The 25,786-nt window shown below is 42.4% G+C and overlaps 1 protein-coding gene across 1 annotated transcript; it reads left to right on the top strand.

Annotated features, from left to right (window-relative positions):
• Window positions 1–1,115: 1,115 nt before the first annotated feature.
• ERCC6L (ERCC excision repair 6 like, spindle assembly checkpoint helicase) lies at window positions 1,116–24,586 on the top strand. The gene is made up of 2 exons (XM_045538151.1): window positions 1,116–1,314; window positions 20,484–24,586. The coding sequence occupies exons 1-2, from the start codon at window positions 1,247–1,249 to the stop codon at window positions 24,223–24,225; spliced, it is 3,810 nt and encodes a 1,269-aa protein (XP_045394107.1). The 5' UTR covers window positions 1,116–1,246; the 3' UTR covers window positions 24,226–24,586.
• Window positions 24,587–25,786: the final 1,200 nt, after the last annotated feature.

A 25,786-nucleotide genomic window follows, 5' to 3' on the forward strand; every position in this document is an offset into this window, starting at 1 on the left:
ACTGCAACCTCAAACTCCTAGGCTCCAGCAGTCCTCCTGCCTCAGCCTCCCGAGTAGCCGGGACTACAGACAGGCACACACCACCACACCTGGCTAATTTTTCTATTTTTTGTAGAGACAGGGTTGGCTTGTGCTCAGCTGGTCTGGAACTCCTGGCTTCAAATGATCCTCCCAAAGTGCTAGGATAACAGGTATGAGCCACCACAGCTGGCCCACTTTAGCTTTCTGAGCCTCAGTTTCCACATCTGAAAAATGGGGATAAGAGTAGTATAATATTAAGTAAAAGGCCTCTTAACAGATGGCTTAAAGCCATATAAACATATGACTTAAAGTCATACACACCAAGAAAATAGCCCATCTTCTCTGAGATCTCTTTTAACTCATAATGGTCTATGAATTTTATAAAAATCTTAAAATCCTCTGGACATATATGACTGGGGCAATAGGTGAGTTTTCAAATACTGAATGCTGAATTAGTGCCTTGAGGAATAATAACGTTCTTACCAGTATACGAACAAAGACACCTTTTTTTGTGGCCGACAACCTCCTACTTAGCATCGCCCAAGCAAGCCACTTAAATTCAATCATTACATTTCCCTAAGCCTTTAGCTCTGCCTTTGAAAATATGACTGCATCTCAGTTGGAGCTTCTCAAGAAATGGTGACCACAGCACTACTTATTTCTTAAATGAGAGCTTTCGGTTGGCTCTTGAAGTCCTTTCTTTATGTGAGTTTAAGTCGCGAGGACTACGCCTCCCATAGCGTTTGAATTCAAAGCGTGCTCAGTGACAGGTACTAGCGAGCAGGCAAGGGAGAATATCTGGGGGCGCGGAGGGCGGGGATGAGCAGGCGATGGAGGAGGTTTGCAGCGGCCACTACAATGACTGAGATAATATCATCGAGATCATATCAGGCAGACCCGGATGGCACACGCAAACGCACGCAGACACACGAATTCGCCGCAGCATGATTTGGATTGGCTTGAAAATGCAGGGGAACAAAGGGCACTGCAGGCCACGCGGGCGGCGACCTCCTCCTAACTCCAGCGCGCGTAGGCGCAGGCGCACGACCTTCGTGGGCGGTGCTCGGGCGGTGTGGCCGCAGTGCAGGGTCGGGGATTGGCCGGCCGCGAGGCCGTCGGTTGGCCCTGCCCCTTCCGTTTGCGCACAGAGCATGCGCGGGGCGGGAGCGAGCGAAATTCAAGCTCAAAGCTACTGCGGAGGTACCTGGGACGGAATCCGAGGGTCATGGAGGCCTCCCAAGGGTTTGCGGAAGCCGAGGCCTTGAGCCCAGGGCAGGCTGCTCTTTACCAGAGGTATGTCTGGGCCGCCAGAGGGGTCTAGCTCGCAGGCCCTGGCTCTGGGTGGGGTGGCCATCGGACCCTCCCAGGGACCCAAGCTGCTGATGCGGAGCCTTGTGAGACACGCGCCCGCGCTCTCCGAGTAGGACGTGGGAATCGGTTCTGGATATTTGATGAGATTTCTAAAGCTTGGGGAGCTCCCAGTGCCTCCTTTTTGGGGCACATAACCCTCCGGTATGAGCTCTTTGAGAGCCAAAACTTCCGTTGATCAAGCCCTTCTTGAGTTTTCCCAGCCTACCAAGCCCCAGGCCTGGGAGATAACAGAGATGAGTACAACACGGTCCCTGCCCTCGAATTGCTTATAATCTAGTAGTGGAAACGGACCCGTAAACCAATAATTACTCTAACGTTTGATGAGTGCTGTAAGAGGTAAAATGTGCAGGGCATAATGTTGGCATAAAGGAGGGAATGGCCAACTACAAGGGTCGGTGAGCTAAGGGAAGGCCTCACAAGAGGCAGAAACATTTGAGCTTTGTGTTGAAGAATGCCTAAGCATTTACCAGTTGGCTAAGGGTGGAGGGCGGGTGATGTTGGGATGAGCATTTAAAAAATTTTTTAAAATTGTGTTAAAGTACACATAACATAAAATTTACCATCTTAACCATTTTTAAGTATACAGTTTAGTACTGTTAAGTACCTTCATATTATACTCTCACCACCCATCTCTAGAACTGTTAATCTTGCAAAACTAAAACTATACCCATTAAGGAACTCCCCATTTCCCCCTGCCTCCAGCTCCTGGCAACCACTATTCTTCTGTCTCTATGAATTTTTTTTATTAAACTTATTAATTTATTAAAATTTATTAATCCTTTTCTTTGTGATTTTTGTATTTTGTATATTGTTTCAGGTCTTTTCTACCCCCAAGGTCATAACCATGGTCTCACTAATTCTGGGAAATGCAAAAGCTTTAAATGAGGTATTTTTCACAGTGGTCCAAGTCCCCATTATCTTTTTTTTTTTCACCCATCCCCTCCCCCACCCATATCTGCCCGAAACCCGATCGATGTTATTCCTAAATGTGCTCCTAGGTGATGATCAGTGAAACCAATTTGATGGTGAGTACATGTGGTGCTTATCTTTCCATTCCTCGGACACTTCACTTAGTAGAATGGGTTCCAACTCTTCCCAGGAAAATATAAAAGGTGCTATATCACCATTGTTTCTTATAGCTGAGTAGTACTCCATGGTGTACATATACCACATTTTATTAATCCACTCATATATTGATGTGAACTTGGATTGTTTCCACATCTTTGCAATTGTGAATTGTGCTGCTTGTCTCTATGAATTTTGACCACTTTAGATACCTCATACGTGTGGAAATGAGCAGTATTTGTCTTTCTGTGACTGGTTTATTTCGCTTACCATAATGTCATCAAGGTTTATCCGTGTTATATCATGTGACAGGATTTCCTTCTTCTTTTTTTTTTTTTTGAGACATAGTCTCACTCTGTTGCCCGGGCTAGAGTGCCGTGGCATCAGCCTAGCTCACAGCAACCTCAAACTCCTGGGATCAAGCAATCCTTCTGCCTCAGCCTCTCGGGTAGCTGGGACTACAGGCATGCACCACCATGCCTGGCTAATTTTTTTTTTTTAATTTTTTTTTTTGTTGTTGTTTTTGAGACAGTCTTAACCTCAAACTCCTGGGCTCGAGCAATCCTCCTACCTCAGCCTTCTGAGTAGCTGGGACTACAGGCATGCACCACCATGCCTGGCTAATTTTTTTTTTTTTTTTGAGACAGAATCTCACTCTGTTGCCCGGGCTAGAGTGCTGTGGCATCAGCCTAGCTCACAGCAACCTCAAACTCCTGGGCTCAAGCAATCCTCCTGCCTCAGCCTCCCGAGTAGCTGGGACTACAGGTATGCACCACCATGCCCGGCTAATATTTTTTTTAAATTTTTTGTTGTTGTTGTTGTTTTTGAGACAGTCTTAACCTCAAACTCCTGGGCTCGAGCAATCCTCCTGCCTCAGCATCCTGAGTAGCTGGGACTACAGGCATGCACCACCATGCCCGGCTAATTTTTTTTTTTAATTTTTTGCTGTTGTTGTTTTTGAGACAGTCTTAACCTCAAACTCCTGGGCTCGAGCAATCCTCCTGCCTCAGCCTCCCGAGTAGCTGGGACTACAGGTATGCACCACCATGCCTGGCTAATTTCTTTTTTAAATTTTTTTTTTTGTTGTTGTTGTTGTTGTTTTTTGAGACAGAATCTCACTCTGTTGCCCAGGCTAGAGTGCCGTGGTGTCAGCCCAGCTCACAGCAACCTCAAACTCCTGGGCTTGAGCAATCCTCCTGCCTCAGCCTCCCAAGTAGCTGGGACTACAGGCATGCACCGCCATGCCCAGCTAATTTTTTTTTTAATTTATTTTTTTTTAGACAGAGTCTCACTCTGTGTTGCCCAGGCTAGAGTGCCGTGGCATCAGCCTAGCTCACAGCAACCTCAAACTCTTGGGCTCAAGCAATCCTACTGCCTCAGCCTCCCAAGTAGCTGGGACTACAGGCATGCACCACCATGCCTGGCTAATTTTTTCTATATATATTTTTAGTTGTCTGGCTAATTTCTTTCTATTTTTTTAGTAGAGACGGGGTCTTGCTCTTGGTCAGGCTAGTCTCAAACTCCTGACTTCGAGCGATCCTCCTGCCTCAGTCCCCCAGAGTGCTAGGATTACAGGTGTGCGCCACCGCACCCGGCCTACCACGGTTAATTTTAGAACATTTTATTACTCCAAAAAGAAACCTCATATACTTTAGCCATCACCCCCATTCCCTTCTTGTTCCCAGCCCTAGGCAACCTCTAATCTACTTTCCATCTCTATAGATTTGTGTATTTGGACATTTCATATAAATGGAATCATATAATATGGTTATTTGTGATTAACTTCTTTTTTTTTGTTTTTTAGACAGAGTGTCATTCTGTGTCCGGGCTAGAATGCCATGGCATGAGCTTAGCTCAAAGCAACCTCAAACTCCTGGGCTCAAGCGATCCTCCTGCCTCAGCTTCCCGAGTAGCTGGGACTACAGGCATGCACCACCACGCCAGGCTAATTTTTTCTATATATTTTTAGTTGTCCAGCTAATTTCTTTCTATTTTTTAGTAGAGATGGGGTCTCGCTCTTGATCAGGCTGGTCTCAAACTCCTGACTTCAAGTGATCCTCCTGCCTTGGCCTCCCAGAGTGCTAGGATTACAGGCGTCAGCCACCACGCCAGGCCTAGGCTTGGGGTTTTTATGGTGGTTAGGTGGGGCTGGGGTGAGGGTTCTTGTGTGTGGGCTGGAACTTGCACGGTCTGAGCTTCCCTCTGGTGCCAAAGGAGGAAGCATCTGGGATTTCATTTTAGCTTGCCCAGATGTGGGACAGAAGGGAAAAAGGGAGGAGTGGAACTTAAAAGCTGTCAGCAGTGAAACATCAGTTATGAATTCAGATTTTTGATTACACCTCTGCTATCTCTATTTCAAGCATTCTACTCTCCAGTGTCTACCTCATTGTCTCTAGTACATCAATTCCAATAACCCTTTGGTATGGCTGGGACCTATAGTATATCGATTCTGTCTTTTCACTGTTGCTTGCCTGTCTCAGGTACTCACTTCCCTCCTTACATAGCTTGAAGTTCAGAGTCAGTAATATGGAAACTTGCATCCACCTAACTTTTTTCTCTCTCTCACACTTCATTACACTGGCTTGGCAAGACCACAGCCTTCATGTTGTAAGCAGAATAATGGCCCCCCAAGGATGTCTACATACTAATTCCTGAGAGCTGTGAACATGTTATATGGCAAAGAGGAATTAAGTTTGAAGATGGAATTAAGGTCGCTAATCAGCTGACCCTAATATAGGAAATTATCTTGGACTGTCTGAGAGGGCCCAGTGTAATCACAGGGGTCCTTAAAAGTGGAAGAGGAATTTGGAAAAGGAGGTCAGAGTGATGCAGTGTGAGGACTCAACCTGTCACAGCTGGGTTGGAAGATGGAGGAAAGGGCCATGAGCCAAGAAATGTGTGTGGCCTCTAGAAGCTGGAAAGACAAGAAATAGATTCTCCCCTAGAGCCTCCAGAAAGGAATGTAGCCCTGCTGACACCTTAATTTTAGCCCAGTGAGACCTGTGTCAGACTTCTAACCTATATAACCTGCAAGATAGAGGATAATACATTTGTGTGGTTTTAAACCATTACATTTGTGATAATTTGTTTTTTTTTTTGTTTTTTTTTTTTTGAGACAGAGTCTCGCTTTGTTGCCTGGACTAGAGTGCCGTGGCGTCAGCCTAGCTCACAGCAACCTCAGACTCCTGGGCTCCAGCGATCCTACTGCCTCAGCCCCCCGAGTAGCTGGGACTACAGGCATGTGCCACCATGCCCAGCTAATTTTTTCTCTATATATTTTTAGTTGGCCAGATAATTTCTTTCTATTTGTAGTAGAGACGGGGTCTCGCTCTTGCTCAGGCTGGTCTTGAACTCCTGACCTTGAGCTATCTACCTGCCTCGGCCTCCCAGAGTGCTAGGATTACAGGCACGAGCCACCGTGCCTGGCCCATTCTTGATAATTTGTAACAGCAGCAATAGGAAACTAATACACTGCTAAATCCAACTCAGGCCCACTGAGATGAACATGGTTGAAGCAACCATGCTGCCTGGTCTCACTTGAAATCCATAATTATTAACATCAAGCAGGCCCTTAGTGCTACTGGGCAGTCATATTACATTTCTCTTGTGTATTCACGCATCTATTCTATTAGATGCCTACTTCGTACTTCTTGCTTTTCAGACCCTCGACACCTCCCTCATCTCTCTGAGCCTGTGACCTTGCTTCCAATTTCACTGGGATGATAGAAGCCATCAGAAGAGAACTTCAAGTTTCTTCTCCCATATCAACCTACCTCCCAGCATTATTCCTGTGTTCTTTGCCTTTTGTCCCGTTCCTATGGATGAACTCTCCATGCTTATAGCTAAGGCACAACCCCTCCATTTGTACAAAAGATTTCATCCCTTGTCACCCACTGGTATAAGGACTTTGATCCATCAGTTCTTCATCTCTAAAAAAAGCCTCTCTTGACCCTACTTTCCACTCCAGTTACTGCTCCATTTCTTTTCTTCCATTCACAGCAAAATCCCAGGTGTAAGTATCATCACCCACACTTCTCATTTCCAATTTCTTTCCTCCCAGGTTCTCTTAAACTCACTCCAATCAGGTTTTTACCCCATCACTCTACTCAGACTGCTTTTGTCATGGTCACCAATGACTTTTTTTTTTTTTTTTTTTTTGAGACAAAGTCTCGCTCTGTTGCCCGGGCTAGAGTGAGTGCCATGGCGTCAGCCTAGCTCACAGCAACCTCAAACTCCTGGGCTTAAGTGATCCTACTGCCTCAGCCTCCTGAGTAGCTGGGACTACAGGCATGCACCACCATGCCCGGCTAATTTTTTCTATATATATATTTTTTTAGTTGGCCAGATAATTTCTTTCTATTTTTAGTAGAGATGAGGTCTCGCTCTTGCTCAGGCTGGTCTCAAACTCCTGACCTCGAGCGATCCACCCGCCTCGGCCTCCCAGAGTGCTAGGATTACAGGTGTGAGCCACCACGCCCGGTCCACCAATGACTTTCATATAACTAAATGCAGTGGTCAATTCTCAATCCTTATCTTCCTTGACCATCAATATGTGTCAAAGCTGATCACTTCTCCATGAAACTCATGATTCATTTGTCTTCTAGGACACCTAACTTCCTGAATTTCTTCCTGCCTCACTGGCTGCTGCTTCTCAGATTCTGCTAATATTCCTCCTCCTATCTTCTAAGATATTTTAAATAAAGTAAATCCCTAGACTTCATTCATGGCATTTTACCCTTCAATACTTCACTATATATCCCTTAAAAAGAACATATTCTTATAAAACCACCATACCATATCACACATAACAAACTAATGCATCGATATCATCTAATATACAGTCCATATTCAGATTTTTCAAGTGGTCTTTTTATAATTGTTTTACTTTTTTTTTTTTTTTGAGACAGAGTCTCGCTGTGTTGCCCGGGCTAGAGTGAGTGCCGTGGCATCAGCCTAGCTCACAGCAACCTCAAACTCCTGGGCTTAAGCGATCCTACTGCCTCAGCCTCCCCAGTAGCTGGGGCTACAGGCATGCGCCACCATGCCCGGCTATTTTTTTTTTTCTATATATATTTTTAGTTGTCCAGATAATTTATTTCTATTTTTTTAGTAGAGACGGGGTCTCGCTCAGGCTGGTCTCGAACTCCTGACCTCGAGCGATCCACCCGCCTCGGCCTCCCAGAGGGCTAGGATTACAGGTGTGAGCCACCGCGCCCGGCCTATAGTTGTTTTACTTTTGAATCAGGATCCAAAGAAGGTCCACAACTGCATTTGGCTGTTATGTTTCTTGTGCTTCTTTTAATCTAGAACAATTCTTCCCCCGTTACTTTTATTTCTATGCCAATGATTTGGATTAGCCTGATGGCTTCCTTCTAGCGTCATCAGCTTGTTCTCCAGTAATTTAAGCTAAAGGTCTGATAAGATTAAGGTTCAACATTTTTAGCGTGAATACTTCATAGGTAAGACTGTGTACTTCATATTGCATCATATCCAGAAGCATATAAGGTCTGAATTTCCTGCTTTTAGTAATGCTAAGATCAGTGGGTTCAGTGATCACAGGCTATACCCTCCTTTGCAAAGTTGCATTTTTCCCCTTATGATGAGGAAGTATTATATTTTGGGGATACTTTAGTATCCTGTGAATATCAGTTCCCCATCAGCCTTTCATCCATTGATAATCATTGCCCAAATCAGTTACTTCCTTAGGGATTACAAGGTAATGATTTTCCGGCCAGGTGCAGTGGCTCACACCTGTAATCCTAGCACTCTGGGAGGCTGAGGCGGGCGGATCTCTTGAACTCTGGAGTTCGAGACCAGCCTGAGTAAGAGCAAGACCCCATCTGTACTAAAAATAGAAAAATTAGCCAGGCGTGGTGGCACACGCCTGTAGTCCCAGCTACTCAGGAGGCTGAGGCAGGAGGATTGCTTGAGGCCCTGAGTGGGAGGTTGTTTTGAGCCAGGCTGACGCCACGGCACTGTAGCCCGGGCAACAGAGCAAGACTGTCTCAAAAAAAAAAAAAAAGAAGAATAAAACTAAGTGATGATTTTCTGATTTCACCATTCCTTCTATATTCATTAGGTGAAATTCTTCTCAATATGATATTAATGTTGGAATGCCATATCTTTTTTATGTTTAATATACTCCTTTGGTAATCTTATCCGGGTTCTTGGCTTTAAATCTCATGTCTATGCTGAGAGCTTTCACTTTTTTTTTAAGTAAATTTTATTTTGGAATAATTTTGTTTTTTAGTTTGGCTGAGGTAGGAAGATTGTTCAAGGCCAGGAGTTTGAGACAACATAGTGAGACCCTGCCTCTACAAAAATTAAAAAATTAGCCAGGTGTGGTAGTCCACACCTGTAATCCCAGCTACTCAGGAGGCTGAGGCAGGAGGATTACTTGAGCCCAGGAGTTTGGGGTTACAGTGAACTATGATCATGCCACTGCACTTCAGCAGGGGTGACAGTGTGAGACCCTGTCTCTAAAAGTTAAAAATGAAATGTATGATATATTAATATTAACAGTAGTCACCATGCTGTGCAATAAATCACCAAAACCTCTTCCTCTTGTGTAACTGAAACTTTGTACCCTGTGACCAACATCTTTCTTTTCCTCATCCACCCCTAACTTCCCCCTGTGCACCACCACCCCCCAGCCTCTAGTAACCACCATTCTACCTACTCTCTACTTTTATGAGTTCGACTTTTTTAGATTCCACATATAAGTAATATCATGGATTATTTGTGTCTCTGTTCCTGGCTCATTTCACTTAGCAAAATGTCTTCTAGGTTCATCTATGTTGTCACAAATGACAGAATCTCCTGCTTTTTAAAAGCTGAATAATACTCCATTGTGTATGTATATGACATTTGAAAAGTCCATTCATCTGTTTATGGGTAATTTGGTTGTTTCCATATCTTGGCTATCGTGAATAATGCTGCACTAAACATGGGAGTGCAGATATCTCCTCAATATACTGATTTCAATTCCTTTGGAAATATACCCAGAAGTGAGATTGCTGGATCATATTGGTAATTTTATTTTTAGTTTTTTAAGGAATCTCCATATGGTTTTCCAAAATGGCTGTATAATTTATAATACCACCAACAGTATACAAGGGTTCCCTTTTCTCCACATCTTTGCCAGCACTTCATATCTTTCATATTTTTTATTTAATAGCCAGTCTAACAGGTATGAGGTGATACCTCATTGTGGTTTTAATTAGCATTTCTCTGATTGTTACTGGTACTCGTCCCTGAGGCCGAATCAGTGAGAGTGACCAGGACGAGTGGTTTGAGGAAAAGGAAAGAAAGGAAGAGAAGTTTGTTAATTTGCCAGCAGATGAGAAGGGCAGCAGACTAGTATCTCAAAAGACCGCCATCCTGCCTTTAAGCAGAAATGTAGGGCTTTTCAAAGGGGGGTTTTCAGAGGTTGGGCTTGTGTCTATGTGACCAGTGTCACATGTTGTGGCCCTGGGCCTCTGTTTAACTGTAGTTGATGGTTTAGGTGAACCTTATCTCCAGTGAAAAGGATCTGGTGACCTTTGTCTGGACAATTCTGTTGAGCCATCTCCTGTGGTTTAAGATACTAGAAAACAAACAGCAAAGAACATTTTCCTGCCCCTTTGATTACTGGGCTTGGGGAAGGAATGCAGGTTTTAATTCCCAAAAAGGGTGGGGGTTTTAGAGAGATAATTCTTAAAACATTTTGCCCTTTTTTAGTCCTTTACCTCTGTTACATAATGATTATCATTTATCACATTTTTGTCTTTAGTCCTGACCTCTTCTGAACTCTAGACTCCTGTATCTACTTGACATCTCTACTTGATAATAGACATATCAAACTTTGTTTTTTCTGAGACAGGGTCTTGCTCTGTTGCTTGGGCTGGAGTGCAGTGGCGTCATCATAGCTCATTGCACCCTCAAACTCATGGGTTTAAGTGATCCTCCTGCCTCAGCCTCCCGAGTAGCTGGGACTACAGGCGTGTGCCAGTATGCCTGGCTAATTTTTCTATTTTTTGTAGAGACAGGGGACTCTCACTCGTGCTCAGGCTGGTCTCGAACTCCTGGCCTCAAGAGATCCTCCCACTTAGGGCTCCTAAAGTGCTAGGATTTCAAGGTGTGAGCCACTGCCCCCAGCCCTGACATATCAAAGTTAACATGTCTAAAACCAAAGGGTGAAAACCACATGTTCATATCAATAGGTGCAGATAAAGAATTTGACAAAATCCAGCACCCTTTCATGATTAAAACACTCAACAAATTAGAAATACAAGGTAACTTCCTTAACCTCACCAAGGGCATCGACACAAAACCCATAGCTAATATCATATTTAATGGTGAAAGACTAAAAGCTTTCCCCCCTTATTTTTTTTATTTTTTATTTATATTTTTTATAGCTTTCCCCCCTTATATCAGGAATGAAACAAGGATGTTTGCCTGCTCTTGCCACTTCTAGTCATGTCATGTTTCAACATTATAGCAGAGGTTCTAGCCAGGGCAATTAGGAAAGAAAAAGAAAGGCATGCAGATTGGAAAGGAAGAAGTAAAACTAACTGTATTTGTAGGTGACATGATCTTTATTCTCTCCATTTTTTTTTTTTTTTGAGACAGAGTCTTACTCTGTTGCCTGGGCTAGAGTGCTGTGGTGTCAGCCTAGCTCACAGCAACCTCAAACTCCTGGGCTCAAGCGATCATTCTGCCTCAGCCTCCTGAGTAGCTAGGACTACAGGCATGTGCCACCATGCCCGGCTAATTTATTCTATATATTTTTAGTTCTCCAGCTAATTTCTTTCTATTTTTTAGTAGAGATGGGGTCTCGCACTTGCTCAGGCTGGTCTCAAACTCCTGACCTCGAGCGATCCTCCCGCCTCGGCCTCCCAGAGTGCTAGGATTACAGGCATGGGCCACTGCGCCCAGCCATCCTCAATTTTTTTATTGTGTTAAAATACATATAACATAAAATTTACCATCTTAACCATTTTTAAGTGTACACTTCACTGGCATTAAATGCATTCATGATGCTAAGTCCATTACCACCATCCATCTCCATAACTCTTTCTCTCTTGTAAAACTGAAATTCTATAACCATTAAATATAACTCCCCATTTCCCCTTCCCCCAACCCCTGCCAACCACCATTCTTCTGTCTGTGTCTATGAATTTGACTACTCTAGGTACCTCATAAATGGAATCATAGTATTTGTCTTTTTGTGATTGGCTTATTATACTTTGCATAATGTGCTCAAGGTTCATCCAGTTGTGACATGTGACAGGATTTCCTTCCTTTTTAAGCTGAGTAATATTCCATTGTATGTATATACTATATATTTTTTCCATTGAGGCATTTTATTTGTAAGTATGTATTACATCCCTAGAAAAAGAATCCAAGAATTTTCCTTCCTGTATGTTTTTGTCTTGCTTTTTCATGATCCATGATGCCAGCCGAGGTTATCAGTACAATGAAACCAAACTGGTGAGATGGGAGCAGATTATTTTGCCATTTTTTTTTTAGATCTTTGAGTTCACATCAAATCTGGGGCTGATCACTCCACACTTGTTTAACCTGCCTGTGAGGTTCACAACAATTTTCCTAGCTCTGTGATCATCAGTGATTTCAAATGTGCCAATGTAACCATGGTTCATCATCATAGTGAAGGAGCTCAGGAAATTTCACCCTAAAATATGACTCCTTGGTATAAAGAGTATTTTGCATTAAAGGCCCTTAGAGATCAATGGGTACTGGCAGGGGCTTTCCCTCTATCTGCATAAACCAGACAGACCTATCAAAAAGAACAATCACTTCCCCTCCCTGTTGTCTCAATATATTGCTGGAAAGAAGATCAAGAATGCAGTCAGACCTGGCCCAAATCATTTTAAATGTTATACCCATCTCTCAGGTTAATTTAAAAGTCAGTCTGTTTCCCCCCATCCCATAATTCTCCCAAGTATCTATTCATCCTTCCTAGCAACCATTTATTGCCCCTAAAAGGAATTACCTATATTACTCATCTTCCTCTCTCCCCCTAAAATGAGGGTATATAAATTCCTGGACCCCACTAGGATATTGGGTAATCACTCTGTGATTCTCCCCCATGTGCAGATAAATAAACCTCTTTCTCATTAATCTACCTTATTGTGAGTTGATCTTTCAGTGAGGCTTCTGGAGCGAAGGGGAAGTTTCCCCTTGCCCCCACACAACAGTCCCCTTGCCCCTACAACAGTTAGAAACCTGCTGATGACTTTGGAGCATGGCCTAAGAAATATAAGACAAAGAAAAATGTATAAAATATGTATGTTCAATTTAATGGTAAGCCTGGGCTCTCAGGATAGGAGCCTGTACAAGATTTGGTTTGGAGCTTAACACTGTCTAGCTACGTACTCTATTTCACCTATAAGAGCAATCACTTAAAACAGTGTGTAAGACTTTCTGTAGTTTTTATTATCTGTGTCATTGGCTTTGGATTCCTCAAACGAGAACTAACCTGGACCAAACTGTGTGGCCTGAACAAGAACCAAGGCTCTTAATGCTCTTTCGGGTCCTTTGTATCCTGTCATAAAGAGAATACAAGCAGGCAAGGAGAGCAAGGCCTGTTTCAAAGTGAGTTAAAGCAGGCAGGGTTCTAGAAACCCTCGTTTGTAATTTAGACCTGAAAATTTTAGTGCTGTTTTTGTTGAACTTGGCAAATATCCTTCTGCTAGAATAAACAGGAAGATAGCATCCTCCTACATACACGCTAACAACATGCCCTCAGAAAGCAGCTGAACCTGCTGGCTAATTACTCCGGAAAAAACAGCCTAATGGTAATTATGCCAAAACCAAAATTATCTTTTTTTCTGGCATAGCAGATGTGCTTTGGCATCAAGAGGGATCATACCAGCCAATGATCCTCAGCAGGAAGGAGGTTTCATTTTTTAGGGGAGCATTTCGTGGCTAACATTCTGACTGGCCCTTTAGGATAAAGTCTAACTCAAAATGAAATTCTCCAGGGACAATATTAAGGTCTTTTACAGTAGGTATAGACCTTTAGTACCTTCAGCCCGTTAATCTTCCAGCCCACGTTATCTGGTTAACTACTGCCAGAAACAAAAGGACAAATATTGTTTGATTCTACCTATAAGAAATATCTAGAATAGGCAAAGACATAGAGACAAAAAGTAGATTAGAAGTCATCAGGGACTGGGGGGAGGGTGAAATGGGGAGTTATTGCTTAATGAGTACAGAGTTTCTGTTTGGTATAATGAGAAAGAGAGTGATGATGGTTGTACATTGTGAATGTAGTCAATGCCATTGTATACTTAAAATAGTTAAAATGGGCCCAGGGTGTAAAATAGTTAAAATGGGCCCGGGGTGTGGTGGTTCACACCTGTAATCACAGCTGAGGCAGGCGGTAGGATTGCTTGAGGCCAGGAGCTTAAGGCCGGCCTGGGCAACATAGCGAAACCCCGAAATCCTGTCTCTACAAAAATAAAAAAAATTACCTGGGCACACATGCCTGTAACCCTAGCTACTCAGGAGGCTGAGGTCAGAGGATCGTTTGAGCCCAGGAGTTCAGGGTTACAGTGAACTATGATCAGGCCACTGCGCTCCAGCCTGGGCGACACAGCAAGACCCTGTCTCAAAGAACAGAGGTTAAAATGGCAAACTTTATGTTATGTGTGTTTTTACCACGATTTAAAAAAAACCCATAAATTTATTTTCTCACAGTTATGGAAGCTGGAAGTCCAAAATCAAGGTGTCAGCAGGGTTGGCTTCTTTTTGGAAGTTGTGAGAGAGGATCTGTTCCATGTCTCTGCTAGCTTTTGGTGGTACTGGCAATCTTAGGAGCTTTTTGGCTTGTAGATGCATCACTCCATTTCCCACCTCCATCTTCATATGGCATTCTCCTCCCTTTGTTTCTGTGTCCCAATTTACCTCTTATAAGTACACCAGTCATTGGATTAGTGCCCACCCTAATCAGTATGACCTCATCTTAACTTGATTACATCTGCAAAGTCACTATTTTCAAATAAGGTCACATTCACAGGTTCCAGGTTGACATGAAATTTTGGGGGATTCTGTTCAACCTAGCATAAGGTGTTGCCATGGGTAACATCTTCTGGGGAAAGTACATAGAGTCAGATAGGGCATTGCCAACAAAAAGATCCTTGGAAATACCAACATTTATTAACATATGGGGATAGGCAGAGAGAGAGGAATTCAAGATGCAGACTGAAAAGGAATGGTTAGAGAGGTAGGAAGAAATCTAGGAGAGAGTGGTGTATGCTACTGAATCTAAGGGGGAGGAGAAACTTCAAAAGGGAGGTGGTGGTCAGTGGTTTTAAACATAGTAGAAAGGTCAAGATGAAGACCAAGAAGTGGCCATTGGATTTGCCAATATGGAGGTCACTGGTGCCCTTGGTGAGAATAGTTGCATTAGAGTGCTGGGTAAGAAGCCAAATTGCAGCGTGTTATGAATCCCAGTTTTATATGCCTTCAGATTAAGAGGAAGCAGTCTATGGGCAAAGCAGTCTTTTCAGTAGTGTCTTTCTCTCTCTCTCTCAACCACTGCCTAGATTATATCATTAACATTTTACTACTTGCTTTATCATGAATCTGTTCATCTATTCTTATCACATATATATTCCATCAGTCCATCTTATTCTTTTTTTGGATGCATTTTCAAGTGAATTGTGGACATCAGGATACTTCTCCCCGAAACACTTCAGCATAAAAACCATTAACTAGATTTCAATATTTGTTTAGTGTTTCTCTTTTAAAGTAAAATTTGCATACAAAGAAATGCACAAATCTTAAGTTTTCATCTGGTGAATTTTGACAAATGCATACACTTGTGTAACCCAAGCCCCTATCAAGGTATTGAACACTATTATCACTCCAGAAAGTTCCCTCATGCCACTTCCCAGGCAATCCCCACCTCTGCCTTCCACTTCCAGAGGCAGCCACTGCTCTGATGTTTTCCACCGTAGATTAGTTTTGCCTGTTTCAGAACTTCAGATAAGTGAAATCACACTGCTACTGGCTTCTTTGGCTCAGCATAATACTTCTGAGAGTCATACATATCTGAATTCATGCATATATTCATACATGTAGTTCTTTTTCTATTTTTGAATCCATTGTTTGAATATACCACAGATTGTTAATTCAAGCTGGACACTTGGGCTGTTTCCAGTTTTGGGCTATTATGGATAAAGCAGCACAGGTTTTTTGACTCTTAAATGTCTGTCTTAAAAATGGGACGAAACAGGGAAAAGCTAATTATTAAATAATCAGTGATACTTACTGTTTGACTAAAATGTGAACCACGTTGTCCTCTGACTTATCTCAGAAATCACTATTATTTAATAATATGAAGCTTGTATTTATAAGTGATTATAAAATGTTTCCCTTCTTGATTAAAGTGACCATCCTGAAAGTGAGACCAAAAGGAAGCAATCCTCCCAGACTAGTTCTGTCATGGCCTGGGCTTTAAATGGACCTGTTTCCAATACTGGCATTTATGTCACCTGCAATTTTTATGTTAGCTACATGTTTTGATTTTGATTGAGAATCAGAAGACATCAGTCGTGTCTAATGTATCCACATGCACCTTGACAAGGGGACTGGACATAGAGATATGTCAGGGAGTTGGATCAAGATAGGGAAACTGAGTTCTTTTGAGAAGCACAGCAATAGCTCCAACTCACATGCATTGAGTTTGGCAGCACCAGGCCCCTCCTCCCCCATAGAGACCTAGTGCCTGTGGCAAGGTTAGAAAACAAAGAGCAACTTCCAGTTGCTTTGCATGTGAAGCAAATAAAATTTTACTGGGTCAGGGTCTTTGCATTTATTTCCCTGTCCCTTCACATTCTAGAAGAACATTGTAGAGAATGTTCCAAAGGGCCCTCCAGATCAAGGAAAATTGAGTGTTTGTCTCATGCAGCTTAAGCTTGCTCGCTCTTTCCAGCTGCTGATGTGCAAACACTGCATGTTTAGCTGGGCTTAGCTCTTTGGGGCACAGGTATAATATGGCTTATTGGTTTCTCCAGGTAGGAAAACTTTTCAGCGTGTAAGCCTGGTGGCCCCTCTGGGGAGAGGAAATTTTTCTTGAGGTATCAGCTAGCTCCAAAGGGTGGTGGGTGGGATGGGATTATTGACAGGTTTAGGAATATGTTTGCATCTTCCTGAAAGATGCTTTGATGATTTTAAATGGCCACTTGGGCAGGGCTTCTTATGGCAAAGACCTTTAGGTGGAGTTAGGACTCGAAGAGTTAGCAACTGGGCAGTTCTGCCAATGAAAGGGTAGATTTGTGGGTGAAAGGACTTGTAGCCTGAGTTTAATGGTTGTGTGTGTCCGCTTCCTCCAGGGTCTTGAACTCTTGGCCTCACGCGATCCTCCTGCCTCGGCCTCCCGAAGTACTGGGATTATAAGTGTGAGCCACCACGCCTGGCCAGGAGTTGTTTGCATATAATCTTTTTATATGTCCTTTAAAACAATCCTTAAAGGGAACCATGTTCTAGGCATGTAATTTTGAGTGCAATCATTAAAACATGTAAAGACTTTTGTTTTTATTGTCCCTTGCTATGGAATTAAAAACTGGCATTTCCCCCCTGTACTCTAGCACTGTTTTTCTCCTTGTTCTCCTACTTGAGAGATGTGGTTCTTTGTCCTAAACTGGTTATTCTTCCCTCGTCCTCTTGGCTCCCAAGCAGGCCTGGCGTCTCTCCAGCCAAATCCAAGGAGAATAAGGGAGCAATTTTGGAAAAAATATTTGAGCCCATGAAGTGTTAGCTAAGTTCCCCAGATCATTAGGGATCCTGTGTGCCATAGATGGATACGTGATTACATTAGTAATAAAAAGGGCATATGTTTTCCTTCCAAGCCCTGGAAAATGGAAGTCATTAGAGTTTAAGTGGCAAAATCAAACAATATTACAAAAACCATTCTAGTCTTGCGAATAATCAGATATCCAGAACAGAGCTATAAAAAGCAGATTTTATTTCCCCCCATCTCCATTATAGGGAAAGAATATCATCCTAAATCCAACTTCATCTGTGGAGTAGACTGAGTGGAGGGAAAGGGCTGAGATGCGGTATCAGACCTGCTAACTAGGGTGGATCAGGCACTGGGAAGGCAGCTTGGCTGACAGCAGCGGTTTAACCTAGCCAGAAAGTGGTGGTGTCCAAGGAATACTGTAAACTCTGGTTGTGGTTCAGACAGAGGTTGCCAAGTGGGGGTTCCAGAGGGTGGGTGGAGCCCTGCAATAGGAATCTTAGGTTGGTGGTAAGAAATCTGTGCAGACAGTTGCCATTTAAAAGGTGTGATTAGTGGGGATTCTGGCCCAGAGCTAGGGTTCAGGGGCAGCACTTTAGTCTCTGGTGGAGAGGAGGACTGGCTAGAGTTAGACAGAACCCCAGTCTTCATGGGGGTTCAAGATACTGAGTAGGTTACCAGTTCAGGAACTTGGAAATAGTCTAATAGTAAAAAATGACGTATTTTCTCCTACAAGCTCTGAAACATAGACCAAGGCAGAAGACCAGTTATCCAGGTGAGGCACCCGGGGTGGTGGGAATGGGGTTCAGAGTCAGGCACTTAGTCCAGTGGTCGCCACGATGGCCTCACGTTGAGGTCAGAGTAACAGGAATGTAACTTAATTCTAATGCCCATCAGAGTTGGGGGTGGGGGCTGCAGCTGACCTGCCAGCATAGGAATTGGCAGAGTTTTGGAGCCAGCAGGCTCTAAATTGTTGCTTCTCTTTATCTGTCATTCATTTGATTTTTACTGAGTATCTGTTTGTTTTTTGTTTTTTTTTTTTGAGACAGAGTCTCGCTCTGCTGCCTGGGCTAGAGTGAGTGCCGTGGCATCAGCCTAGCTCACAGCAACCTCAAACTCCTGGGCTCAAGTGATCCTCCTGCCTCAGCCTCCTGAGTAGCTGAGACTACAGTCATGCGCCACCATGCCCGGCTAGTTTTTTCTCTATATATATATTTTTTAGCTGTCCAAATCATTTCTTTCTATTTTTAGTAGAGATGGGGTCTCGCTCTTGCTCAGGCTGGTCTCAAACTCCTGACCTCGAGCGATCCTCCCGCCTCGGCCTCCAGAGTGCTAAGATTACAGGCATGAGCCACCGCGCCCGGCCTGGAATTATTTTTATTCAGTAGTTTTAATTAAAACATTTTTCAAAACTACGTTTCTACAACTATACTTTATTTATGGAAATAAGTTATATAAAATGGAAATATTATCAACATTTAAAACCTACCATAGTTCTGTTCTACTGGCTTGTTCAGCAAAATTCTATGTTTTTTAGTCTTTCATTGAAAGTTCAGGTTTCTTTGTACCTAGTTATAGGGCTCACAAATTTGCATATTCATATACTCATTCAACAAATCCTTATTGATTGCCTACTATGTCACAGTCACTATTTCTAGATGCTGGAAACAATATTGAGCAAAACCAGCAATGGTCTCTGCCCTTACAGGACGTTCAGTTTAATGGAGGAATATACAATAATCAAATAATTATATTCTTTCCCCAGTGAATTGTTTTGGCATCCTTGTTGAAATCAATTGACCATGAATCACTGAAGAACTTTGAGCATAGGAGTGACATGATTCTTTTACGCTTTAAGATAGTATTGCAGGAGGCAAGAGTTGATGTAGGAGACCAGTGAGTAAGAAGTTGCAGTTTATCCAGGCCAGAGATGATAGTGACTTGGGCCACATTAGTGGTAGTAGAGATGGAGAGAAAGTGGTTATACTTGGGAAATAAAGTTAGTAAGACTTGGGACTGCCTGGGCCAGGGGTGGGGGTGCATGCAAAAGAGGTCAAGGATGATTCATATTTGGGTTGAGGTCAAGGATAATCTTCAGATTTGGTGGCTAAGTGGATGATAGTGTCATTTACTGCCATACAAATGGAGAAGCATGTTTTTAGAGAGGAAATAGCAAGTTTAATTTGGGATGAATTAAATTTGAGGTGCCTGTGAGAACTTCAAGTGGAGATGTCCAGAAGGCAGTTGGAATATGGATCTAGACTATAGACTGGGAGCAAGCTCTGGGTTGGAGAGAGTGATTTTGGAGTCATGAACTCATAGGTGGGAGTGGAACCTCTAGGAAAGCTTAAGGAGAAAGTATAAGGAGTAAGAAGAGATCCCAGGACTGAGTCCTCTGGGAGGAAGAATAGGAGCCCAAGAAGAACTTAAAGAAGAAATGGCCAGTGATGGAGGAGGAAAACCAGCAGGAATCTGGTAGAAGGTGGGAATTGTAAGGGGAAAGTCATGAATAGTGTCAAGTGTATCACAGAGTTCCAGTAAAATAAGTTCTGAGAAGCGCTCATGTTTTTATGCCCCGACACATAGAGGTTGGTTTGTTTTATAAAAAATAACACTTCATAATTAAGGGTGGCAATTTATTTTTAATACTGTGAAACCAATAACCTCTACACACACTTATTTATTTATTTATTTTTGAGACAGGGTCTTGCTCTGTTGCCCCGGCTAGAGTACAATTGCATCATCATAGCTCACTGCAACCCCAAACTCCTGGGCTCAATCGACCCTCTTGCCTCAGCCTCCCAAGTAGCTAGGACTGCAGGTGTATGCTAATTTTTTTATTTTTGTAGAGACAGGATCTTACTATGTTGCTCAGGCTGGTCTCAAACTCCTGGCCTCAAGCAATCCTCCTACTTCTGCCTCCCAAAGTGCTGGGATTATAGGTGTGAGCCACCACATCAGCCCTGCACATTCATTTTCCATGGCTAGTGCCTGAAGGTGTTGCTGGCAGTGTCTGCTGGATATTTGTCTTAAGTGACACCAGCTTTCATTGGCATCTTCTGTGCTAATCTTTCCCATCCTGAATTAAGGATATTAAAAGTCCAACTGCAGGGGCCAGCTCTCCTCCACAGGGAGAACTAGTCTCTAAAAAAATTTTTTTAAATTAATTAATTTAAAAAAAGTACAACAGCAGTTTGGATTCCAAAACGGACTCTAAAGTGTTCTTGGACTGAATGTACAATGTTTCTTTTCTTTCTTTTTTTAACCTCTTTTATAGATATGTGAAAGAGGCCAAAGAAGCAACTAAGAATGGAGATCTGGAAGGAGCATTTAAACTTTTCAATCTGGCAAAGGATATTTTTCCCAATGAAAAGGTGATGAGCAGAATCCAAAAAATACAGGAAGCCTTGGAGGACTTGGCAGAAAATGGAGATGATGAATTTACAGATGTGTGCAACTCTGGCCTGCTGCTTTATCGAGAACTGCATGACCAACTCTTTGAGCACCAGAAGGAAGGTGTAGCTTTCCTCTATAACCTATACAGAGGTGGAAGAAAAGGTGGTATCTTGGCAGATGACATGGGATTAGGAAAGACTGTTCAAATCATTGCTTTCCTTTCTGGTATGTTTGATGCTTCACTTGTGAATCATGTGCTGCTGATCATGCCAACCAATCTTATTAACACATGGCTAAAAGAATTTGTCAAGTGGACTCCAGGAATGAGAGTCAAAACCTTTCATGGTCCTAGCAAGGATGAACGTACCAGAAACCTCAAACGGATCCAGCAAAGGAATGGCGTCATTATCACTACATACCAAATGTTAATCAATAATTGGCAGCAACTTTCAAGCTTTAATGACCAAGAGTTTGTGTGGGACTATGTCATCCTTGATGAAGCACATAAAATAAAAACCTCATCTACTAAGTCTGCATTATGTGCTCGTGCTGTCCCTGCAAGTAATCGTCTCCTCCTCACAGGAACCCCAATCCAGAATAATTTACAAGAACTGTGGTCCCTATTTGATTTTGCTTGTCAAGGGTCCCTGCTAGGAACATTAAAAACTTTCAAAATGGAGTATGAAAATCCTATTACTAGAGCAAGAGAGAAGGATGCCACCCCAGGGGAAAAAGCCTTGGGATTTAAAATATCTGAAAACTTAATGGCAATCATAAAACCCTATTTTCTCAGGAGGACTAAAGAAGAAGTACAAAAGAAAAAGTCAAGGAACGCAGAGGTCAGACTTAGTGAAATGAATACAGATGTTGCCGCCACTTGTGAAATGCCTTCCCTTTCCAGGAAAAATGATTTAATAATTTGGATACGTCTTGTACCTTTACAAGAAGAAATATACAGGAAATTTGTGTCTTTAGATCATATCAAGGAGTTGTTAATGGAGACCCGCTCACCATTGGCTGAGCTAGGTGTCTTAAAGAAGCTGTGTGATCACCCTAGGCTGCTGTCGGCACGGGCTTGTCATTTGCTGAATCAAGGGACTGTTGAATTGTCTGCTCAAGATGGAAATGAGGGGGAAGATTCCCCAGACATGGATCATATTGATCAAATAACTGATGATACACTGATGGAAGAATCTGGAAAAATGATATTCTTAATGGACCTGCTGAAGAGATTGCGAGATGAGGGACATCAAACTCTGGTGTTTTCCCAATCAAGGCAAATTCTAAACATCATCGAACGCCTCTTAAAGAATAGGCGCTTTAAGATTTTGCGAATCGATGGAACAATTACTCATCTTCTGGAACGAGAAAAGAGAATTAACTTATTCCAGCAAAATAAAGATTACTCTGTTTTCCTGCTTACCACTCAAGTAGGCGGTGTTGGTTTAACATTAACTGCAGCAACTAGAGTGGTCATTTTTGACCCTAGCTGGAATCCTGCAACTGATGCTCAAGCTGTGGATAGAGTTTACCGAATTGGACAAAAAGAAAATGTTGTGGTTTATAGGCTAATCACTTGTGGGACTGTAGAGGAAAAAATATATAGAAGACAGGTGTTCAAGGACTCATTAATAAGACAAACTACTGGTGAAAAGAAGAACCCTTTCCGATATTTTAGTAAACAAGAATTAAGAGAGCTCTTTACAATCGAGGATCTTCAGAACTCTGTAACCCAGCTGCAGCTTCAGTCTCTGCACGCTGCTCAGAGGAGATCTGATAAGAAACTAGATGAACATATTGCCTACCTGCACTCTTTGGGGATAGCCGGAATCTCAGACCATGATTTGATGTACACACATGATCTCTCTGTTAAAGAAGAGCTTGATGTGATAGAAGAATCTCACTATATTCAACAAAGGGTTCAGAAAGCTCAATTCCTTGTTGAATTAGAGTCTCAAAATACAGAGCTCCTGATGGAACAACAAAGAGCTAGAAATGAGGGGGCCTGGCTAAGAGAACCTGTGTTCCCTTCTCAAGCAAAGAAAAAATGCCCTAAATTGAATAATCCACAGCCTCAGCCTTCACCTCTTATACCTACTCATCATACTCAGGTAGAACATATCACTTCCCAAATGTCAAATGTAATCATTGACGATCTCCCAGAAGAGGGTGAGTCAAATGCAATCACTGACGATCTCCCAGAAGAGGGTGAGAAAGAAGATCTCTCCAGTACCAAGACAAACTTTACCATCCTGCAAGATGGTAGGCACCCAGGCAAAAGTGCCTTTGATGCTGATTCTATAGCTATTTTACCCACGGGGTTTGGAAGTTTGGAAGAAACTCGGAATGACTCTTTATCAGGAATGACAAGAAGCTGTGCAACTGAAAAGGAAGCTCTACAAAAAGAGGCGTTACAAGAGGGGCCTACACAGGAGGCACTGCAAGAGAACCCTCTGGGAAGTTTTAATTATTTACTTAGCAAATCAATCAAAGCTGATCCCAAGCCAAATCTAGGTCAACTAAAGGATGATGAGATTTTACGTCACTGCAATCCTGGGCCCATTAATCCCGTAACAAATGAAAATCAAAATACAGAATCAAGTGTATCCGTTATTGAAATAGCTGATGACTTGTCAGCATCCCATGGTGCACTGCAGGACGCTCAAGCAAATGAGGCCAAGTTGGAAGAGGAACCTTCCGTATCTTCACCACAGTATGCTTGTGATTTCAATCTTTTCTTGGAAGACTCCGCAGACAATAGAAAAAATCCTTCCAGTCAGTCTTTAAAGCATGTGAAGAAAGAAAATAGCTTGTGTGGCTCTGCAGCTAATTCCAGAGCAGAGTCTGTATGTAGCAAACCATATCTCACTTGGGATTTTTCGGAGAAAGACGACGAACCAGAAGAAGTAGTTGTTAATGTGAAAATCAGAAGTAAAGCTAGAAGGATTGTTTCAGATGGTGAAGATGAAGATAATTCTTTTAAAGGTACCTCAAGCACAAATTTATTTCACACATCCCCCTTTCAGTTCTTCTCATCATTGAAAGAATTTGATGCTTCAACTCCCAAAGATGACGTCATTCCACCTGCAAGGTTCTTTTCCCCCCAAGTATCCAGTAGCATAAACAAGTCTATAAACCCTAGAAGATCTCTGGCTTCTAGGAGATCTCTTATTAATATGGTTTTAGACCATGTGGAGGATATGGAGGAAAGATTTTACAATAGCAGTGAAGCAAAGAGTGCTAAGGATTATCCAGAAGAAGAGGCAGAGGAAAGCAGTGGGGAAGGCTCTGAGTGTACAGAAGAGGATCCTTCCGGAGAAACACCGTCTTCAGAAAACAAGTGTAGCCAGTTAAGTGTGTCAAGTGTGTCTAAGCCTAGTGCTTCAGCTCAGGAAACCTCTCCCGGTGAGTCTGAGCCTCCGTCTGGTGGTTCTCCCCAGGACAAGGCAGTGGAGGCTGTGAATGACTATGAGACTCTTGTAATGCGTGGAAAAGAGCTGAAAGAGTGTGGAAAAATACAGGAGGCCCTAAACTGCTTAGTTAAAGCACTTGACATAAAAAGTGCAGATCCTGAAGTCATGCTCATGACTTTAAGTTTGTATAAGCAACTTAACAACACTTGAGAATGTAACCGATTTATGGTATTTTAAAGTGAAACTGAGTATGAGGTAATTTTTGTTCCCATAATTGGATTCTTTGGGAGCATGAAGCATTCAGGCTTAAGGTGAGAAAGATCTCAGAAAGCAACTTCTGCCTCTACCCGCTGGCTCCTGTCTCCCTGCCCCCTCTTACATATATTCTGGTATTCTAAGTATTAGCTTAGTATTTCTTCACTTTAATATTCTTAAATTTTACTTTTAGGCATATTCTATAAACTACGTTATTTCTAGAGAAGTTTTTGTGAAATTATTGTAGGTTTCTTAGTTTTACTGAAAGTGATCACCTTTGTATAACACAATGCAGATTAACAAAATTAAAGTTACTTTTCTCAAGTGTTTTCTGTTCACTTTCTTTTACTGAGATGATGTCAACCACGAGGGGGTTTTGGCCGAGTCCAGTTGCCGGTTGTACAAAAACCCAATTATTGAGACAGCTCAAGGATTGCCAAGGAAGAAGGGAATTTTTAAAACGAAAGACGTCTTGTGGAAAGTAGCTAAGATCATGGGATTTTAAGGGAGAGGCCAGGTGCCTTGGGGCAGGTCGTGGTGTAACTAACAAGGGGCCAGGGAATCAGGCAGGTTGTGGGGGATGGTGAATCTTGGCATCAAGAAGTCTGCCCAGGGGCCTTCAGAATCTCAGCTCCTTTGTCTTGCAGAAAATCCACCATTTCTGGGAAACAACTCAAAAGGTCAAGTAGTTAAGGGAGAGGATTATTAAAAAAACATACAGGGGTCATTGAAATTTGTTCCTAGAGCCGGTTACAATGATACTGGCAAATGCATATGGAAACCCCTTAGTTCAGGCAGGAGCTTGTCATTAGTATTTCCAAATCTAAAACACATACTTATTAATATGCTATTTTAGGCTCTCAGTTTAATATAGGTTGTGCATCCCTAATCCAAAAATCTAAAATCTGAAACTTTTTGAATGCTGACATGATGTCACAAGTAGGAAATTCCACACCTGACATCATGTGATGGGTCACAGTCAAAATGCAGGTACACAGCACAGTTTATTTAGTGTCCCCAAGGGAAAAAAAGGCCCTCCCAGCCCCCTTCAACTGCAATATATCCTTTCTGCACATGCCCAGATTCTCCCACACAAGCCTGCCTACAATAAAATGGTTCAATATACATAAACTTTGTTTCATGTACATAGTTATTTCAAATATTACACAAAATTACTTTCAGGCTACGTGTATAAGGTGTATATGAAATATAAATGAATTTTGTGTTTAGACTTGGGTCCCATCCCCAAAATATCTCATTATATATATGCAAATATTCCAAAATCCAAAATACTTCTGGTCCCAAGCATTTTAGGTAAGGCATATTCAACTTGTACAGCAGAAAGCTGGGATAAGGTACCTGGTAGTACATGTAGTGCACATAGTTTCATCTTATACCTACTATTTGAACATCTCTGGCGTATCTGCTCAACGGGGAAAATCTCACGGAGGCACATTCTGCTGGAGTGCTCAGAAACTCTTCTAAAATCATAGCTCACAGCAACCTCAAACTCCTG

Source organism: Lemur catta, chromosome X (assembly GCF_020740605.2).
Source record: "Lemur catta isolate mLemCat1 chromosome X, mLemCat1.pri, whole genome shotgun sequence".
Lineage (NCBI taxonomy): Eukaryota > Metazoa > Chordata > Mammalia > Primates > Lemuridae > Lemur > Lemur catta.